Source organism: Danio rerio, chromosome 13 (genome assembly GCF_049306965.1).
Source record: "Danio rerio strain Tuebingen ecotype United States chromosome 13, GRCz12tu, whole genome shotgun sequence".
Lineage (NCBI taxonomy): Eukaryota > Metazoa > Chordata > Actinopteri > Cypriniformes > Danionidae > Danio > Danio rerio.
Window position 1 is genome coordinate 44,087,959 of NC_133188.1, and position 22,375 is coordinate 44,110,333.

Below are 22,375 nucleotides of genomic sequence, written 5' to 3' on the forward strand. Positions count from 1 at the left end.
CCAGCCCATGCCCAGATGTTACTATAGAAAAGCTATAAAGCTTTTTATAGGAAAATTAAGGAAACTTTTTGGTCATTTTTGAGCGAGATGCTAATGGTCTAATCTGGTTCAGTTATGTATGCTAAGCTAAGTTAAAAGTGTTCCCACCTGACCCGGAGATGAGCTGAATGGATTAAAAAATGATAATACTCTAAAGTTTAATTCCAGGAGAGCCTATTTAATTAACCAAAAAAGTGGAGTGTTCCTTTAACAAACTCTAATAAAAGCTTGTTATTACTGGAACAGCCATTTGGTTGTTTGTCTTTCTGACTTCAACTGTAACAATAACCACGTCTGAAGAAAAGATGTAAGGGATAACTGGCAAAATCAGATTTCGCAGAGCCGTTAATTCAAAAGCAAACGCTTTCAAGCGAACAAAGAGTCCAAATGAAACAAAGGGAAATATTTCTTTAGCTGCGGGTGGACGTTTATGGAGTGGGTCATGCCAGCGTGACACAAAGCTTTCAGAGTGATGCACGGGCACTGTGATGATTCATTTAATGACCATGTGCTTTTCCTAAATGATAAAATCAGATTAATATTTTAATGGATAATAATAATAATGTCTCATATTTTCCACTGGCCTCCGCCTGCCCCGGTACTGTATTGACACTACTGATGTTTCTCTCCCACACACAAACACACACTCACTCAGGCTCTGATGTTTATAAAATTCGCCACTTGACTTCTGTAACGTCCCCGCTGTGATTTCAAGTGTGCACCTCCCAAAGTGTTGCCTTGTTTAAATTGTTTACGAAGCACTGACCGCAATATAGGTCGTAATTCAAGTTTGCATATTCGCTGGCGATTGACTGTCAGTTTGCTTCAGAAGTCTTAAAGGGATAGATCACTTGAAATGCACACATTACTACAGCTGTTATTGATCCTAATTTTACAGTGTGAACGCTTATAGAATATGCTTTATTTTAGATTTATACATGATCTCAAAGCTGAATAAATAAGCTTTCCATTAATGTATGTATGAAAATCTGGATTCTGGTGGTTTAAATAAATTAAAATATAAGAAAATTGTCTAAATACATTTCTTTAAATTGCCTGCACAATTAATCGATTTTAAAACTAAATTGCGATTTGAAAAAGTGTGATTTTTTTTGCATGCTGAGAATTACAAATCCTCTAACCAGGTAGTTGGACCAACACGATTCCTTTATGTTGTCCCGACACAAAACGCTTAAGTTAACTTAATGGTTTACAAATTTACGTCTAAACAAAAAACAAACGAATAGGCCAAAGAAATTACAATAATTTTGTTGTTTCAGCTCATTTGAAGCGGGTAGTTTCAACAAGCAGCAGTAATCATTTTTCAGGTAATACAGTCTTACATATAATAAAAAAGCTGAAGTAAAATTCTTGCTTAGGCAAAAAAATAGACTTCAGAAATGTGAAATGAAAGGTTATTTTCAGGCAACTTTAACAATGGCTAACGTTGACTAGACTGATAAACTCCAAATCAATCTCAATACTTAAATACTCAAGCTCTTATCACAGTTGGGATCAAAATAAATTAATATTTAAAAACGGACAAATTGAGTGAATGTCTGTGGTATTTATTACCTAATGAAGACTGATGCTGGGCTGCACTGTGGCACAGTGAGTACCTCACAGCAAGAAGGTCGCTGGTTCGAGCCGCAGCTGGGTCAGTTGAAATGTCTGTGTTGAGTTTGCATGTTCTCCCTTTGTTGGCGTGGGTTTCCTCCAAGTGGTCTGGTTTCCCCCACAAGTCCAAAAACTTGCGGGGTATAGGGGGGTTTGGTAAGCTAAATTGGCCGTAGTGCATGTGTGTGAATGGGAGTATATGGGTGTTTCCCAGTACTGGATTGCAGCTGGAAGGGCATCCACTGCATAAAACATATGCTGAATAAGTTGGTGGTTCATTCTGCTGTGGCGACTACAGATTATTAAAGGGACAAAAATGAAAAACAATGAATGAATGATGCTGAAGCTGTGCTAAATATCTTAAATTATAATAAAATGTCATTGTTTTTTGTGTGTATTTGGTGAAATAAATAAATTCTTGTTGAGCATAAGAAACTTTTAAAACCATAAAAAAAAATTTAATGAGACCAAACTTTTGATGCATTATTTTCATCATGCATTATTATCCTCTGTTTGCCCTCAGAGCCCAACAGTTACCGCATAATGGCTGCTCGGTCAGTCAACAGCTCTCGTCTGGCTCAGGATTACACTCTTCTGAAGACGTTACTGCAGTCGGTGCGTTTCTACAGCCGAGCGAACCTCTACGGGCCAAACATCGGCCGTCCTCGCAAAAACGCAATCCTCTTACTAGATGGGTGAGTTTCTCTGTGGTTCTTCAGAGTTATTTTAGCCTCCCTGCAAGCACTTACTTGTGTGTTTGACTGTGTGGAGAGTGATGAGTTATAAACCCAGTGTTCCTGCTGAACTCTACAGCTTTCTGCTTATGTGTTGGTCAAATAAATATTTAGGCTATTTTGATGATTCTGTCAGATACCGATAATAGTGCTGTGCTTTTAAGGTCATTTGACTACATTTTATGATTTTTTTTTATATTAAATGCAAGCTCTCTGATTGGTTGGCTTGGTAGCGCTGACGAGTCTGGGCGGGACCGAGAGCCGCGTGAATGGTGCGAGCCTGATGGAGCGATTGTTTACAAGTGTGGAGTCCCGTAAAGGAGCTCCGGATGGAAAGTTTTGTTTTGTGTTTACCTCATAGTTAAAGCTGTTGCACGTCCGCCGGTTCCTGCCTCAAAATGAGTGAGTTTGAGCCACTTGTCCATTCAGGAAGTGTTCAGGAAAAGCAAAACAGCAGCGAAGAAACTCGACACAGAGGAACATTTACACCTCACTGCCAACTAGCGGAAGCTAGCTGGCTGCATTAACATTCGGAAGTGTTAATGCAGACCAACAGAGACAGCGCGCAGAAGTATAAATGCACAGCTACACACGTTGCATGTGCCGTGGGTTACACTGGTCACTTGACGCAGAAGTATAAACCAGGCTTAAGGCTGCACAATATATCGTTTGAGCATTGATACTGTATAGCAGTGTGTGCATCCGCAATAATCACATTGTAAGATATGCAATGTTGAGTTGGGATTATATTTTACCAGTAACCACAGATCAAAACACACAAGATTTGTGGAGACACTAGAATTTAAGCATAATAGAGGAAAGTTTGTCACCTGCAAAGTGTTTTCAAGGCCTGTGACTGGATGAGCATTTTAGGAGAGTTTGATGCATTCTAATAGCAAATAAAGAAGTTTAATAAAGATTCATTTTATTAAATAATCTATATGATGAAGACTGCAATGCTATTTTACATTTGATTATTCAGTTTATGCACTTAAATACTATTAGACCCTCCACAGAAAACCATTAGGCACTGTTTATTTCACTTTAACATTTGCTCCATTGTGTTTGTTTGTTTATTTATTTGTGTTTATGATATGTATAATATAAATCACATCACTCCCCTACAAAATCATCCCAATAAATCTAAATGAATGACTTTCCAAATAGAACTATTTAAGTCATCTGGTGAAATTGTATTTATATCGTAATATATACCGTAGAGCAAAAAAATATTGCAATGCCAACTTTTTCAATATCGTGCAGCACTAATGTGTCCTTTGTATGGGCAAAAATTAATAAAGATGAGCAAATATACAGCACATATTGTTTATTTGTTTTTAAATGTATTTGTAAATGTATGTGTTTTAAATGTATAGTTTTTGTTAAGGATACATAGAATTGATCTATTCTAAATTAACAGTCAAGAACATTAAAATTAGCTGGAAAAGCCTTTCATTTCTAATAAAAATGTAGTGTTGTTTTGAACATCCTGTTCACTAAAGACTCCTTAGAGAAAATGTATGAAAAAACTTAAATATTATGTAGCACAATTGTTTTCAACACTGAAAAGCAGCCTTAGAAGAATTCTGAAGGATCATGTAAGACTAAAGTCCTATGGCAATCTTGTAAAGAGTAGGGGTGTAACCTCTGTGCCCTGGCCAAAGTCCCTTCATTGGCCCTTACTCATCATGGCCTCTCAATCCTCCCCATCCACCGAATTGGCTTTATCACTGTCTCTACACTCCACCTATAGCTGGTGTGTGGTGAGCGCACTGGCGCCGTTGACCAGTGGCTGCCGTCGCATCGTCCAAGTGGATGCTGCACACTGGTGGTGGTGTGGAGACCACCTTCATGATTGTGAAGCGCTTTGGGTGTATGGCCATCCATGATAAATGCACTATACAAATACACTCATTACATAAAGACTAAAGTAATGATGCTAAAATGTCAGCTTTTCTAACAGGAATTAATTAGATTTAAAAACATTAAAACCCTTGTTTTAAATTGTAATAAATTTTCACAATATTCAGTTTTTTTTAAATATTATTTTGATCAAATAAATGCAAAAATAAAAACAGAAATTGTAAAGAAAAAAAAAAGAAAAAGAAAAAAAACAGCCTTTGAATTGCTGTTTGAATCATCTTTATACCCACAGTGTATTTTCTGATTTTATATAATAACTTGTTATTTATCTGGTATCAACAATAATTTTTTGTAAAATGATCTATGAAGTTAGTGTAATTACAAGAAAAAAAAAAATAGCAAAATGTGAAAATTAAAAAACATTCTTATTGGACTGAATCATTTATTGACAGAATTTACATATAATTCTGTGTTAACATCAGACGTGGCATGCGTGAATTAATCACGCTATTCACATGTAAATAGACGAATTAACATTTTAAGTTTACTTGCTTCATTCGCACGTCAAATTCGCTTCATTCATGCATAAAATTCACTTCACAACAGACGCAGAATTTCCGTCATGATTCGTTTTTTTCCAAATGATCCGAATTTCCGCGTATATTCTTTCAACGCTTTTTCTGCACCGTTAATGATTTTGTAAATTACACGGTGTTTAACTGTAATATGAACTTTATTTTACTGTAAGACATTTATGCAGTATGTTACTGTGTTTTAAAGTGGCATTGTGAAAATTACAGTATATTTTACAGTAAAGATATACATACAATTGTGTAAATACATATAGAGCAAGATAAATGATGTAAAATGTAAATATAGTATTTTTACTGTAATTGATTTACAGGACTTTGCTGGCGAGCTGCTGCCAGTAAATTACTGTAGATCTTACAGGAAACTGTTGACAGTGTAGTTCACTAGATCCTTTCAGAGGTGCGCCCAGCTGTGTGTGGTTATCCGTGCCGCAGGATATTCACGTCATTGCATGACTTAACATGTAAATCACTCGTGCTTGATGCTTCATCATTTGGTGTGAACGCAGCATTACTTTTATCTGTCTTTTTTGAAGGTGAAAGATAAAGTAAAATAATTAATTTAATAATCTGTAAAAAAAAAACTTGCTTCAGCTCATTTTAAATAAGTACTTTGAACAAACAGCAAAACAACATTTATTAAGTGTAAATTAGGACTATTTTCAACCACATTGGAATGAACCGCCAACTTGTCCAGCATGTGTTTTCACAGCGGATGACCTTCCAGCTGCAACCCAGTACTGGGAAACATCCATACACATTTGTTGACACTCGTACACTACAGCCAATTTAGTTCATTCAATTCACCTGTAGCAGGCCAAACTTGGTCCTGGAGGGCTGGTGTCCTGTATATTTTTGTTCCAACTCCATTTAAACACACCAGAACCAGCTAATCAAGCTCTTACTAAGTGTACTAAAACTTCCAGGCAGGCGTGTTAAAGAAAGTTGGAGCTAAAGTGTGCAGGACACCGGCCCTCCAGGACCGAATTCGCACACCATTGACCTATAGCGCATGTCTTTGGAATGTGGGGGGAACAGGAGTACCCAGAGGAAACCCACACAAACACTGGGAGAACATGCAAACTCCACATAGAAATGCCAACTGACCCAGCCGGGACTTAAACCAGCGACCTTCTTGCTGTGAGGCGACAGTGCTAACCACTGAACCACCATGTTGCCATTTAGAATGCATTATATCATGAATACAAATGCAGCTGACCGCTACTCTGTATGTTCTGGTTGGTTTTGTTTGTCACATCATTTGGCGTTTTGCACTTTCAGTGACTGGTTACTGGAGGAGAGCTTATCTGATGGTGGACTCGTTTTAATGGCTCGTATAAGAGATCTCCACAGCACATTGTTTAAGAAAGCGCCGTACTGTCCGCCTGCTGGAGGAGCACATGGCCGAGGCCTGTTTATGTTGCTCCATGTGGACTGTTAGTCCAGGGGCCTGTAGCACCATTGAAACGCACTGTCAGATAAATAAAGTGTCACTCTATTAATGGTGTGACAGAGCAATGTTCCACCTGCGTGAGACTCCTTCCTCTCTCTCTATACTGCAAGAGCTCCTGCTGCAGCATTGCAGATTTTAGTTTAGAGGATTAGTCACGTTTAAGCACGTTAAGATTTTGTCTTAAGTCACATGTATTAAGTACACTTGTTTAGCTTTGCAGTTAACCAATGAGAACTGTTCTACGTCCGATTGATATTATCCGATATTATACATCTGATAACTGTTTGTGTATTCCTTTTAAACCTGTTTTAACACATTTGAAACCGCTTTTATTCATTTTAGTTATTTTTTTTTATTTCCTATGCCAATTATACTTGATGATTCTTTTAAACTTTTTGTTTATGTGAAACACTTTGAATTGCCATTATGTGCTATATAAATAAACTTGGCTTGCCTTCTTGCCTTGCCTTAAAGGGATAGTTTACCAAGAAATGAAAATTCTTTCATCATTTACTCACCCGTTACTTGTTCCAAACCTGTTTCAGCTTCTTTCCTCTGTAACCTTTGACTTTCATAGTGGTACAAACAAATACTATGGAAGTAATAAGACTACAAAAGCCATGTTTCTACAAAACATCTTCTTTTTGTGTTCAACAAATAAAGAAATTAACCTCCAAGCCAGCCTTAGGACGTGGACGCAGTGAGGAACTGTTTTTGCATATGTCACTGTTTACGAATAGATTACATAAAAAAGAACACAAGTAATCTTGACAAACCATACATCAGTGTAAAGCTACAACTCTCAAGCAGCTATCGTAGCTAGTTGTTTTTCAATGGGAAGACTATAAGGAATGTATTTGCATAATTTGTGTAAGTTGTGCATTAGATATGGAAGACATTGTAATAACAAGACACAGATGCATTCTTTGCTGTACATGTTTATGTCACTGTTTCTAACAGGTTAATAAAAGTTTGGGGCCACTTGAGGGTGAGTTAATTATTTATTTTTGGGTGAACTATCCCTTTAAGTAAATCAAGTACTGTAGATGTCCATGGTGAATTAATTTTTGGTAATCTTTTATATTGGTATATCTTATCAATGGTCAATTACGGTGAGACACGGCAGGCAAAAACAGTTTTTTCATCCATTTGTCAGTTTTAAGATATTAGAGGGTTTTTTTTCATAAAAGGAAGCTAGAAATACGTATCAATTTGTGCTCAATTACCATTATGTGCTATATGAATAAACTTGCCTTGCCTTAAAGGGATAGTTCACCAAGAAATGAAACTTCTGTCATCATTTACTCACCCTTTACTTGTTCCAAACCTGTTACAGCTTCTTTCACCTGTAACCACTGACTTCCATAGTTGGACAAATACTTTGTCAATGGCTATAAGTCAATGGCTACAGGTTTCCAGCTTTCATCAAAACATCTTTTTATGTTCAACAAAACAGAAATTAATAAAATATTTTGAGTGATCTTTAAGCCCCTTTAAGTCAATCAAGTACTAGGGGTGTGAAAAACTGTTTCCATCCAAAGATGCTAATTAAATGTATGCGCTAAACAGGAGTATTACATAAAAGACGTGCAAATAAAGCAGCGTTTCCATCCAATGACTGAAAGAGAACAAAATCGCCACTTCCGAATTACTGACACCAAATATCAACAGTAAAAATTTGCTGCAGTTGGAGAAGCTGCGTGAATCTTTTCTTTATATAAAAATGACTTTTCTTAAAAGACATTCTTGTAATGCAGTGAACGCGTGGTGGCGTTTGAAGACGTCAGACACAGAGCACAGACGCTCTTGACAGTTCTGGAGGTAATTAATAATATAATAACACTAACACTGAAACGGTTAATGACCAAAATAACATTTCCAATGTTTTACAATGTGCTCAGGCTGTTGGTTTGTGTGTTCACACACATTTTTATCATCACATGATCTCTTATACCAAAATCACATGACTTTTTTTTATGCAAAAACTGGAATTTATTCAGCAAAAGTGTTTCCAATCGTAGTTTATGCGCATATTTTCTTATCTAATAAAGAGTTTATCCTACTTGGTTATGCACATACGATTATTATGCGCATTTTTAAAACTTATCATGACGTGTCATGACGTTTTCATCAACTATTTTTTATGCGCATATCCAAAATACACATAGGTTGATGGAAACATAGCTAATAGTGAATCAACTGTTGGTTTAAATTGTTAAATTACATTAATGTATCTATCAAGGGTCAATTAAGGTTAGATACTAAGGTTAGGCAAAAATATTTTTTCATGCATCTGTCAGTTCTAAGATTTTAGGCTTTATAAAAGTGTTTGTTTCAGTAAAAAAAAGCAGCCAAAACACACATTATCAATTTGTTTTTACATTTTTAATGCTGTTTCCTTAAATTTGTTTTTCTTCTGCACTGAGCCATAAATCTAACACATAAATCTCCACTTCAGCAGCACTCTCTGTACATACATAAAGTCTTTTATGTATAGTTTCTAATATGAAATATACATAATATACAACATCTGTTATTTCGCACAAAAAATAGATTTTTGTCAGTATGTTTGATTTAAGGAAAAAAGAAAAAGAGATTCCCAAAATCTCAGCTGTAAAAACCTTTGAGTAAAATATGTTAAAAAAAAAAAAAAAAAACATTTTATAATTTAAACATAAAACAAGAATGTTCAACCTGATTCTTCCAGTGTTCATCTCTGCATCTAATGGTTAATTGATGATTAATTGAAACAATAATCACTTAAATAAGATTGGAAGTGGAAACAGACTTTCTCTTTAAGAACCATTTGAAGTGATTCAGTGACTGTGAGTTATTTTAAAATGATTCACTAGAGTTATGTGTTAACATGCCTATATGAAAAGTCATTTGGATTGATTAATTGAGCGTGAACGAGTCTTTATTAATGATTCATAAGAGTTATTTGTTGATGTGCTTAATAAGAAGAACCCTTTGGGTTGATTCAGTGAGTGAGAACTAGTCTTTATTTATGATTAATAAGAGGTATTTGTTGGTGTTCCTATCAAAAACCATTTGAATTGATTCAGTGAGTGTGATTGAGTCTGTATATATGATTCATAAGAGTTATTTGTTGATGTCCATATTAGGAAAAACCATTTGGATTGATTCAATGAGAATGAGTGAGTCTTTATGATTCATAAGAGCTATTTGTTGTCATTCCCAAGAAGAGTCATTTGAATTGACTCAGTGAGTGTAAATGACCCTTTGTATTTGATTTTTATTTGATTTTTTTGTTGACATCACTATGAAGAGTCATTCAGGTTGATTCGGTGAGTGTGATTGAGTCTTTAGATATGATACAGTACATAAGAGTTATTTTTTGACATCCATATGAAGAGTCATTCAGAATGATTCAGTGAGTGTGATTGAGTCTTTGCTGTATATATGGCTCATAAGAGTTATTTTTTGACATCCATATAAGGAGTCATTCAGATTGATTCAGTGAATGTGATTGAGTCTTTATATATGACTCATAAGAGTTGTTTGTTGACATCCCATTCAAGAACCATTCACATTGATTCAATGAGAATGAGTGAGTCTTTATATATGATTCAGAAGAGCTATTTGTTGACATTGCTATGAAGAGTCAGTCGGATTGACTCAGTGAGTGAATGAGTCTTTGTATATGATTCATAAGAGTTGTTTGCTGACATCCCTATAAAAAACGTTCTTATTGATTCAATGAGAATGAGTGAGTCTTTCTAAATGGGTCATTAGCGAGTGGGTTGTTGGTGTCCATATCACGAGCCATTTGGATTGAGTGTGTGTCTGACTGAGTCATTCCACATGGCTCATTGGAGTTAACTGTTTGTGTATTACCATGCAGGAGAATGAGGTTGTTCAGATTTGGTCTGAGTGTTCTTTGGCACTGTTTCTAATTAAGGCTGAATAATTAATGCAAAACTCCCATGTCTGAAATCCCTTTAAAACAAGACTCATGTCTCAATCATTCAGTCTGTGGTTTTAAAAGAGGATTTGAGCAATGCTGCCAACCGTATGCTTCTAAACACATATTTTTATGACAAGAGCATATTAAAGCAGTGCCAGCGTTGATGTGCTAAGTATTAAGAACACATTTTTCTAATTCTGACATCTGAGATGAATACCTCTGCAATTCATTTGTGAGTATTCATGTTACGTTGTTTGTGCTTTTGTCCTGTTCATCAAAAAACTGGTTTTGTAGAATAATGGCTTTTGTGAGTGGATACTAATTGGTTGTAATGCCTGTGTGACAGAGCCAGATATAAATCTGTCAGTGCCTAACCAGAGCTTCCTCATTCCTGCAAACAGCGGCTTACAGCAGACCCTGTCTACACCTACACACATACAGTATTAAGTCTTAGAGTAGAAAAACTCCTCGTTTTCTTTTCATTGTTATCAAACCATTATGAAACGTAAGTGCTGTTCTAAATTGATCTCTTTCTTTTGTATGTTGTAGTGCTGTATTTATATCATATTAATCTGTTAGTGTTTGCTTTGCTTCGGCTTTTTCTGGGTTTATAATGTGATCTCCTGACTGCAACTAAATACTGAAGAAATACTGGGAAATGTCTGTATACTGATGGCATTTCATGCCGTTCAGCTTTATAAAATTAAAATGTCAGCAAAATCAGCTGTTTTGTCATCACTTTAGACATTACGTTAGCGAATCATTCAAACACTAGCTTTAAAGTGACATTGGTGAATTAGCCATGGTTTTTGCAGTTCTGATGTCAGCTGCAGATGTAAATGAATGGCCAAAAGAAGGAGTTCCTCATACAACAGTATTTTTGAGGCTCTGCATGTTTGTTTTTCTTTTTATACACAATTATGCGTATCATGTATAAACGCAATATCACACTTGTAGCAGTGCAATATGGCTGTATATCATCACTGGTGGGACACTAAAGCACTCGGCCTGCAGCTTCAAGCCTACACACGTCTCCCACCAGTGCCGATATACAGCCATATCACACTGCTACTTGTGTTTACTGTATTTATTCATTACATTTTTTTCTTGACATGCTTTACTCATTTGAGTATGCTATTGTCATCCAGATATCAAAATGATCTAAAATATTGCCATTGTTACAATCACATTTCATGCAGAAATAGATGCAGTACCATGTGATTGTGTAACAGAGTGGCTCATGATGTGATTTAAGGTTTTAATCGAGTCTCGATATCTCACGCTGTGTTGCTTCTCAACTAAATGATAATTCCAGAAGGAAAACCTGGGCCGATGAGAAGGCCAGAAATTCTGAGCATGTGAGCTATTTGTCATCATTTTGGCATGGGCCTCTCTGCTCGGTGTGATTTGTACTGTGCAGTTTAGGTGCGCCCATTTACTTTCTGCCACAAGCTGTCTTGTGTTTTCCTGCCGGGACGCTTAAGCTCTCATAACTTTGGCAGGCTGCAATGAGACTTGCTATTACGACCACAAGTGCTTTTGTCGAAGTCTTCCTCAGAACGAGACGCCACCCCTTGCTGCTACCAGTCTCGTTCAGATGGAAATGATAAATGCCGTTTTAACGCAGCAGACAGACAGAGGGAAAGAGAGGCAGACGAGAGGGGAATTATAGGACGTTTTGCAGAGAAAAAGGGTGGTCACTGTTTTTCTTTGTGGAACTTTGCCTCTCTGTCACATGAATAACTGTTTAGAAACTTCGCTCCCTATAAGGAGTTTTGTTCGCTGGTTTGATTGAGATTACTCAGCTCACCACACAGATTTACTCGCAGCATGAGAGATCAGTGTCACTGCTGAAATAAACAGACACCTCTTGTTCGTTCTCGACTGTAAGAGTTTTTTTTATGTCGACGCATTAGTTTTTCTATTTCTGTTATCATTTTATTTTTCTCTGTTTTTGCAGGTTTATGAAAAATGGCGGTTCTGTGGTTGATGCTGTAACGTGGCAACAGTAGGTATTTTACCTTTTTTAAATTACAACTTTTTATTATTTCCCACTGTTTATGGAACCTTGGAGAGCCTCTCTGTAAAGATTAATGCAATGTCGCTGTGGTATGAAGTGTCAGTTGTTCTCAACCGGTGGGTCATGACCCGTAAATGAGTCGCAGGACTGTTCGGATACAGCAGAGGAAAAACAATGCAAAAAATACAAAATATTAATATGCAACAAGTCATGCTGTCAAAGACAAAATTATTAGCCCTCCTGTTAATATTTTATTCTTTTTCAAATATTTACAAAGTGATGCTTAACAGAGAAAGGACATTTTTCACAGTAAATCCTAATAAATGTTCCCTACTATATATTTTAGTATATAATATACTGTATATAATATATTATAATATTTTAGCTTTTTTATTTTCTTTTAAAGGAAATTAAATTATTATTAGCCTCCTTTTGTTCAATTGGCTACAGAACCAAGATTGCCAAGTTATCCTAGTTAAGCCTTTAAAATGCACTTTAAGGTGAATACTAGTATACAGCAAAATAGTAGCTAGTAAAATAGTATGTACTGTCATCATGGCAAAAAAATAAATAAATTATTAGTTATTATTACTATTATGTCTTAAAATTTACTAAAAAAAAAAAGGAAACTAAATAGGCCTAGTGATTTCACCTTGATCTGAAAAGGCACAATTTTTACTTTTACTTTTACTTTTTAGCCCAAAGCGCAGTGCGCAAAAGGATTAAGGGCTTGTCAGAATCTACTTTTGCTATTTTAAGGACGGAAAATCCGCTTTGCGCCATGACGCATGGTCTAACAGGGTTGAGCTTATTCTCTTAATGAGTTATTGGTGTGTTTTGAGAATAAACCAATCAGAGTCTCATCTTGCATTCCTTGTAAGAGTCAGTTGCATTGTGCCATAGCGCATTTGCTATTTACATGGTGTACTTTGTAAGTGGAAAAACTGAGTGCTTAACTAGCGAGAAAACAGTTAAACAGAGCATCTGCAGCGCGAGAATGAGGGATGAGCCTCCTCATTCTTTACTTTCACTTTCACTTTCATTGATAGGGAAACGTGTTGTACGCACAGACATCCATTAGCCTATAAATAATTAATTCCGCTTGTTAAGCGCAAAGATTTGTTTCAAAACTATTTCTAAATTCAGTTCTAATTTCCAGCAAATGAATAAATAAACAACAATAATAAAGTGTGATTAAAAAAAACTGAGTTCTATCCTAATATACATGCTCTAAAACCTGACAAGTGGGCAAATCTAAGCATGTTTTTATTAAAACAAATATAAATATGCATATAATAAATAATACAGCTAATAATAATAACATTATACAAAAGCAAATTGTTATGAATGAACTGAAAAAGCCCCCTGAGATAAAGAAGGCATGAAGGCAGTGGTTTTTATATTTATGTAGGCTAGAAAATAATAATTTTAGTAATATTTTAATCCTTTAAAATTATTTTTCATTTGTAAAGATATTTGCATATTCATGTACACCCTGTGTGTATTAAGCAATGTATAATTGTTATTTATTGAAATAATTGTTATTTATTAATTAATTCAAGGGTATCTATTATGCTAAAAATCCCTTTTATTCGTGGTTTAAACACCTGTGGCAGCAATGTATGAACACAGCCAGCATCTAATGGTAAAAATGCATTCTTTCTATTTTATATAATCACACTCCATAAAAACAGTCTGCAGAAACGCTTTGATTGACATTCTCCCTTTGTACGTGTCATCAGAGGGGGAAAGCCCCGCACATTAATGGAGATCTCTCCCTCCTTAGCATAGACAGCCCTGAGTGAGAAGCAGTCATCCTCTATTAGAGTTTTAGTGCCCATACCTGCTGTTTTTCAGAGTTAACATTAGTACTGTTTTGAATCTGCCACTGTACTGTTGCACTGGCGTTTGTGGCGCCCCTCTTTTTTAAAAAGAGCACAATCTCAGTTGAATTTAAAGGGATAGTCACCTAAAACGGCACAACTTAAATCAAAGCCTAAAAAGGGGCAGTTTCAAATAGTTTTTTAAAAATTGTGTGGTATTTTGCACTGAAATTTTGTACACTCAGTGGTGTAAAGTAGCAAATTACAAATACTCAAATTACTGTAATTGAGTAGTTTTTCTCAGGAATTGTAATTTTCCAAGTAGTTTTAAAAATGTGTACTTTTAGGTTCCCTTAAGTAAATTTTTAGTACAGCATTGGTACTTTTGCTGTCGCTACTTTATTTATTCCTGTCTATGGGGATTTAAAAAAACAATCCTATTATTTTTGTCCAATCAAGATATATATACAAGGTAAGTTGCATAATAATGAACTACCTCAAGACATGGGTGATTTATAATTGCAGCAAACTAGTTGGAAGCATTAAAAGTGTCCAAGAAGATGTCCAAAATCGTCACACACAATGACCCAGAGAATGTTTAAATGCAAGTCACTGATGAGAAGATGACAGGTGTTTACTGTATGATGACTAAAATGGTCTTAAACACTCAGCAGGCACAGGATGTCAACATTGTCGAATTAATGTTGATGCCTAACGTCGTGGGGACGTTGTATTTTGTTTAGAAATGAAAATCAGGTTGATGTCAGAACTCAACATTAGGCCGAAGTCAATGTCCAACCTAAAACCAACCAAATATCAATGTCTGATGATGATGTTACAGCTTGATGTTGTGTGGAAATTACCATTATGATGACTATCAGACGTTGGATTTTGGTTGCCATACCTGACGAATAAATGTCAGTATTTGACGTCAATGTGACGTTGGTTTAAGATGTTGGCTCGACGTTGGATTTTGGTCACTTTCTAACAACCTAAAATCAACCAAATATCAACGTAATTTCACATCGTTATTGGACAACAAAATAATTTTGTTCTTAGATGCTGGCTAGACATGGAATTTTTTTCACCTGACGTCACAACCTGAATCTAATCTAATATTAACATCTTATGACATTAGCCCCTTTCACACAGTGATACCAGTAAATATGTGGAAAATTTCCAGAACGACTTTACCGGTAAATTAAAAAAAGTGTTGTTCACACAGGCGAGGACGTTATGGAACTTTTCCGGAAAAGAGCATTCACACATCCATTCCAAAATACCGGTAATTCTGACATCATTAACCAGAAATGAGCTCTAAACGGCTGCGCTTGTATTTGTAAACCTTTGACTGCATTACAAACTCTGTGTATGGATCAGTATTTTGGACAACTTCGATGAAAACATATAGAGAAACATTTTCGCATGTCGAGTTGTTCATGATATGTGTGTGTGCTGGCGCTCATAGACTGTTTATGGGCACACGCAAAGCTTGAAGGTAAACAAACAATGGCTTATCATAAGCATCTTATTGATAATTATTTACACGGTTGGCATTCAGATGAACAGATAAACGTTATTTGACTAATTTCTAGTAGCTAAATGTGTCTGGAAAAATATTCAAAGGCTTTTATTCTCATAAACCGCGCGGACGTGAATGCGTCTGACTGTTTTGATTGGCTAAAGCAGACGTCTCACGCCAGCATGTTCTAGACGTGCACGCGCTTATTCCGGCAATCTTCCTTTTGCGTTCACACAGTGCAGCATTCCGGCAAATTACCGGTAAATTTACAACTCTTTCCGGAAAATAAACAGAACGAATTTACCGGTATTTTCAAAAAGAGCCTGTTCACACATACACACCTTTCCGGAAAATTCTCAGTAATTTTCCGGAAAGGTGTGTATGTGTGAAAGGGGCTATTGTGTACCTGCTGGGCAATCACTAGATGCACTACAGAATGTTAAGTTTACACACACATGCACAAATTATAAGTAAATGCATCAGCTTTTTACAGCGTAATACTCACTTACTACTCACTACTCTTGAGTACTTTTAAAAGGTCTACATTTTACTCATATTTTGAGTGTCATTTACAACAGATACATTTACACTACTTGCACTACATTTTATTCAAATGATGGTACTTTTACTTAAGTATGATTTTTCTTTATTCTTTACACCTCTGCATACACTAGAGACATCAAAGACTTATTTTGCATCTTGTAAAAAGGGACATAATAGGTTCCCTTTAATAAAGATGTTCATTTCCAAGCATTTTAAAAAGTATTATTATATAACTACTACTACACACCTCATTTGCTATAATTTAGACTACCACATATGATGTACTGTACCTGACAAAAGTCTGTTTTCCTATCCAAGTTTTAGGAACAATAAATAACAACTTGACTTCTAGTTGATCATTTGGTATCAGAAGTAGCTTATATGCTAGTCAAAGACTTCTAGATTACGCTTATTTTACCAAAATAAAATATGATCATGTCTTAATTTTTAATGATTTAATTGGGACAGTAAGATCTGGCTTTGACAAAAGTCTTTTCAGAAATATTGTACAGTATGGAATATGAAGTCATGGTGCAGTGGAAACAGAATTAATATTGTGTATGACTCCCATGAGCTTGTACAGTACAACTGCATCCATACATCTCTGCAATGACTTAAATAACTTATTAATAAAGTCATCTGGAATGGCAAAGAAAGCGTTCTTGCAGGACTCCCATAGTTCATCCGACTCTTTGGATTCATCTTTATCGCCTCCTCCTTCATCTTACCCCAAACATGCTCAAGAATGTTCATGTCTGGTGACTGGGCTGGCCAATTCTAGAGGATTTTGACCTTCTTTGCTTTGAGGAATATGATGTGGAGGCTGAAGTATGAGAAGGAGCGCTATCCTGCTGAAGAATTTGCCCTCTCCTGTGGTTTATAATGTAATAGGCAGCACAAATGTCTTGATACCTCAGGCTGTTGATGTTGCCATCCACTCTGCAGATCTCTAACATGCTACCAGTACTAAATGTAACCCCAAACCAGGATTTTTCCTTCACCAAACTTCACTGATTCCGGTGAGAATCTTGGGTCCATGCAGGTTCCAGTAGGTCTTCTGCAGTATTTGTGATGATTATGATGCAGTTCAACAGATTATTTATCAGAAAAAATGGACCTTCTGAAACTTTTCCAAATTATCAACTAGAAGTCAAGTTATTATTTGTTGCTCTAACTACTGGGATCGACGACAAGACTTTTGTCAGGTAGTGTGTGTGTCATCAGCTATACTGTTCTTCAGCCATCTACAATGGCAATGCAAAAATCAAGCATGGAGTCTTCTGTTCCCCTCCCCCACCTTAATTTCTAACACCTGTGAGGTGGGATAATGTGCCGGAAGGTAAATTTACACTCCCAGCAAACACATGGAGGCCTCTAATTGAGCCTTTTTCCCTAATCTGCCTAAGTACCATTACTGAGAAGTGTCGTAAAAGATGTCAACAGTTGGTTTACGTTCAATAGCTCTTCCCACTTAAAACAATTAACATTCCGTTCACGTATTAAGTAAAACATTTCGATTCTACGACTACTCGTTTTGTGTCATTTATTTTATTGCAAATTCAATAAAATCTATGCACAATTTGCACTTTAACATAACTGTTTTCTATTGTAGTACATTGCAAAGTGAATTTATTCCTGTGACGCAAAGCTGAGTTTTCCCACAGACACACACATAGATATTTGTATGCTGCTAGGAAATAGAATACTTCATAGTATGAGTAAAATGTACATTTAATGCTTCACCTGCGACATTAAAGACTCTTTTAAGCTATTAGAGCAGCTGTTTTCCTAAGGCAAAAGGATTATAACCTGTAATGTTTTTCATCTCTAAACAACCACTTGGCAAAAACCTTCAATCCTATTAACTGCTTATGGATTGAAGCACCGTGTCTTCTAATTACCCATTGTGTCTTCCTGGGTATACGTTTACACAACAAAAAAAAATGTACTAAAATTGGAGTCATTTATTTCTTTGCGTTCAGATAATAGTGTTGCCAAAACAGATCCATAAAACAACAAATAACATGCATGCCTGTACGCATAGGATTTTTTTCCCCCAAATGACACACTATACTCTATGCCAGTGGATCTCAAACTTTTTTTACCAAGTACCACCTCAGAAAAGCATTGTCTCTCCACGTACCACCACAATGACCAGTATTAAAATACAGTAACGTAGTAAGCAGCTACAGCACTGGACAGTTCAAAAAACCTCAGATTAATTCCTATTATTAGGAATATTTATTATTGTCAGCTTTAAACATTATAAATAGTTTGAACATTGTTTAAATTAAATGTGCTTCTAAAAGTTAATTTAAAATGGCACTGTTAAATGTAAAGTATTAACATATGGAAACCTATTTATCAAAACCTGGAAATGTTCTTTGGACCTCATAAATATAGGCTATATGTTATTATATTCATATTTAAACTCTTCTTGATACATTTTGAAATAGATGATGCTTGTATATATGACTTATTTGTATGTCTTTGAAATCTAAACATTAACTTGTATTTTATATATATGAATTGTATTTACATATTTCGATTACAAATTAGATCTGCGTGTTTGAGAAGGCTTTGCGTGTCAGCAAAGCAAGTCATTAAACCATACTTGTCAACATTAGGATATAAAAATACAGGATACGCCCTCAACAACCGTAAAAAATATGAGGAGGAAATTATCTTCATGAAAAAATACATAATAAACATGAGAAAACCGAAAGTAAAATAAAAGATGCAGCCTATTAAAATCAATTACTGTTATAGTATGTGTCAAAGGGTTAAAAGTGTTCATTTTGTTACTTTAATTATTTATCAATTCCTCTGTGTACCACTAGAACGAAGATTGCATACCACTAGTGGTACACGTACCTCAGTTTGAGAACCACTGCTCTATGCACTTATGCAGTATTCACTTAAACATTTAAAATTTTTTCGTATGAAGGGCCAAAAACCAAATATCATTGAGAGCCGTGGGCCGAAGATAAATTTACCAAACTACAGTTGAAGTCAGAATTATTAGCCCCCCTGAATTATTAGCCTCCCTGTTTATTTTTCTCCATAATTTCTGATTAATGGAGAGAAGATTTTTTCATCACATTTCTAAACATAATAGTTTTAATAGCTCATTTCTAATAACATATTTATTTTATTTTTGCCATGATGACAGTAAATAATATTTTACTAGATATTTTTTCAAGACACTTCTATACAGCTTAAAGTGACATTTAAAGGCTTATCTACATTAATTCGGTTAACTAGACAGGTTAGGATAATTAGGCAAGTTATTGTATATTGATGGTTTGTTCTGTAGACTATTGAAAAAAATAGCCTAAAGAGGTTAATAATTTTGTCCTTAAAATGGTGTTTAAAAAATTAAAAACTGCTTTTATTCTAGTCAAAATAAAACAGATAAGACTTTCTCCAGAAGAAAAAAATATTATCAGACATACTGTGAAAATTTCCTTAATCTGTTTAAAATCATTTGGGAAATATTTAAAAATGAAATAAATAAATAAATAAATAAATAAATCAAAGGGGGGCTAATAATTCTGACTTCAACTGTAAATTATACTAATGTTGCCATGGGTAATTCTGTAATATTTAAAAATAAATAGAAACATATCACTTTGAATCGTATTACCTAATGCAGTATAACTTTAGTAATGATAAATAAAAACATAAACAGTCAAATAATAACACAGTGGAGTTCAATGCTGAATACACTAGTCGAGCAGAACCTGCCTTTGCCTTGATTTGCTCTGCATTGTCCTCTATCTGTCGGTGACAGTATGTACATTTTAAACTTAATTACAGCATTTCAATTTAAGCATTTAATTTAATAAATGTAGCTTAATAATATATCAAACAAATAAAAGGTTACATTAAATTTGAAATGACAATTCCTAAACCACCCCCATCATTCTCAGATAGGATGGTGGGCCAAATCAAAGGTTACCATGGGTCAACTTTGGCCCTGCAGGCCCTAGTTTGGGAATCACTGGTCTATAGCAGGGGTTCCCAAACTTTTCAGCCCGCGACCCCCAAAATGACAATGCCAGTGACTCTTGACCCCCAATATTCTTTGAGGTGGTGGTTATAAATACAGAAACCTTGTATGCAATGACGCGCACACACACACCAATAGACCCAAGTCTCTTGGTTCTTTTTTATGTATGTCAGTGCTGTAAATTGGCTAGAAAGTTTAACCTGGTGTTATAAAATCAATCTGCTGCATCTGACAGTATTGCTGTGTCTTTAGTATAATGTAATTACCCAAGAAGTCGCAATCCAATAGAACTATTAACAATAAGCTACTATAGTAACTATATAGTTTATAGTAAATATAAACAACTATTTTTTCTCTTCAGTAGGTTACTGATAAAATACAGTAAGTCTTAAGGTTTAATAAAAATTAATTGATTTTTGAAAATCACCAGGCGACCCCCCCCCTTCATTGTCCCACGACCCCTCGGGGGGTCCCTACCCCCTCTTTGAGAACCTCTGGTCTATAGTGTATCAATTTTATGGAGCTGTTTACATCTGGTCACTTCATGTGTTTTCTCTGATCGGATAGATATTTGATTTGAGAAAACGCTTCCATTTACATTTAACATCTTTTCTAAACAGATTCGGTTCCGATCTTCAAATCCTGTGACACTAAAAAAATATATTTGCTGTTTGTTCAAACTACTTATTTAAAATGAGCTGAAACAAAAGAATTATTGTGTTTATTCAGGTCAACTTGATTGTTTTATGTTCAATCCATTTAAATTTATAAAAACTTTCTAACTATTCTAAAACATAAATCAGTTAGCTAACACATATTTTAATCTCATATATAAATCATACAAATCTTTAATAGTTGTAATTTACAGTAGGCTATTTATTGAGAAATGAAAAAATCCTTCTATTTATTATTATTTATTATTTTATTAATATTATTATTATTAAATAGGATCTTGTTTGTTTTTTGTTTTGTTTTGTTTATTGTAAAAGTCTACTTTTACAATTTGACACATTCAAACCATGGCAGAAATGTTCTAACCAACAGGCCCATGTCATATACAGTACTGATGCATTTCTTAATAAATAGCCTACTATGCGTGAAGTAAAAGAATTTGGGTATGCTATATATTTTAAGTTTTCACAAGCTTTGGAGACGTAAATTTTGCTTCTAAATAATAGGTCACCTACAGCTTTGACTTCTTTTTTTTTAAATGATTCCAAGTGTAAATATTAAAATGTTCTAAAGGAATAGGGTATGGGGGAGTAACTGGGAATATAACACAGCCAGGAACTAAATTTCTAACTACAGCTCCAGAGGTGTAGTTAAATGTGCACAGGCTTGCGGCGCAGTTTGCGAATGTTTGCTGGAATGATGGATTTGGAAAACACCAAATTAACGAACTATGTTTGTAACAATGCAACTTGCGACCTTAGTTGGCTAACGATGGTTTTTGGAAATGCACTGCTGATGGCTGTCTAATGAGGAAAAAAAAAAAAACACATGAAGTGACCAGGGGCCTCATGTACGAAGACTTGCGTGGAAATCTTACTAAAACATTGCATACGCACAAAGCTGTAAATGTGCGTACGCAGAAAAAAATTCAGATGTATGAAACACTGCGTACGCCGAATCTCACGCATATTCTTTTGTACATCCGAATGAACGTGAAACTGAGCGCAACATGCACGAGCGCAAAACCCCTCCCTGCCTCCTCCCCCGTATGAATATGCTAATGACTATGCTAATGGAAAAACCCAACGAAAAAGCAATGGCAAAATCAAACAAAAAGAGAAACTTTGAACAGAATGTGAATTGGAGGTGCTGCTTTCGGAGGTAGACCGGAGAAAAGCGGTGTTATTTGCAAGTTTGTTCTCCGGAATTAACAACAAAAGAAAAAAATAGAGTGGGAGAGTTTAGCTGGTACGGTTAACACAGTTGGGTCTGAACATCGCACTGAGTGCATTTAAAAAAGAAATAGTGTGGTTTATATCTGTAAAGTGTTGCAGTACTCTTAGCAGTCTCAGTGGCGCACCTCATAAGAAGCATGTGATCATGTACCGACACGTTCTAGCATAAACTCGGCTCGAATCCAGCGTCTGATGAACTCTTTCTTCTTTTTTTCCCCGCTACATATCAGATTTTGCCCACTATTTATCACGAGAAAGACAAGTAGGAATCATCAATAAGTTTGTGCATCATATTTTATTTGCACATTTATTGAATGGAAATGT

General features: G+C 35.4%; 1 protein-coding gene across 14 annotated transcripts in view; it reads left to right on the top strand.

Moving 5' to 3' along the window:
• hpse2 (heparanase 2) overlaps positions 1 to 22,375 on the top strand; it is a 200,682-nt gene that overhangs the window by 99,058 nt on the left and 79,249 nt on the right. For 11 of the 14 annotated variants that reach the window (XR_011006025.2, XR_012388877.1, XM_073920267.1 and 8 more), the window contains 2 exons: positions 2,180 to 2,351; positions 12,185 to 12,232. Coding sequence is in view for 9 of the 14 variants with exons in the window: in XM_073920267.1 (XP_073776368.1) it covers positions 2,180 to 2,351; positions 12,185 to 12,232 (220 nt within the window). In the remaining 5 variants the exon portion in view is untranslated. Of the gene's footprint in view, positions 1 to 2,179; positions 2,611 to 3,022; positions 3,701 to 12,184; positions 12,237 to 22,375 lie in introns of those variants that run through there. The other 3 variants (XR_012388878.1, XR_012388879.1, XR_012388880.1) reach the window with 2 other exon arrangements.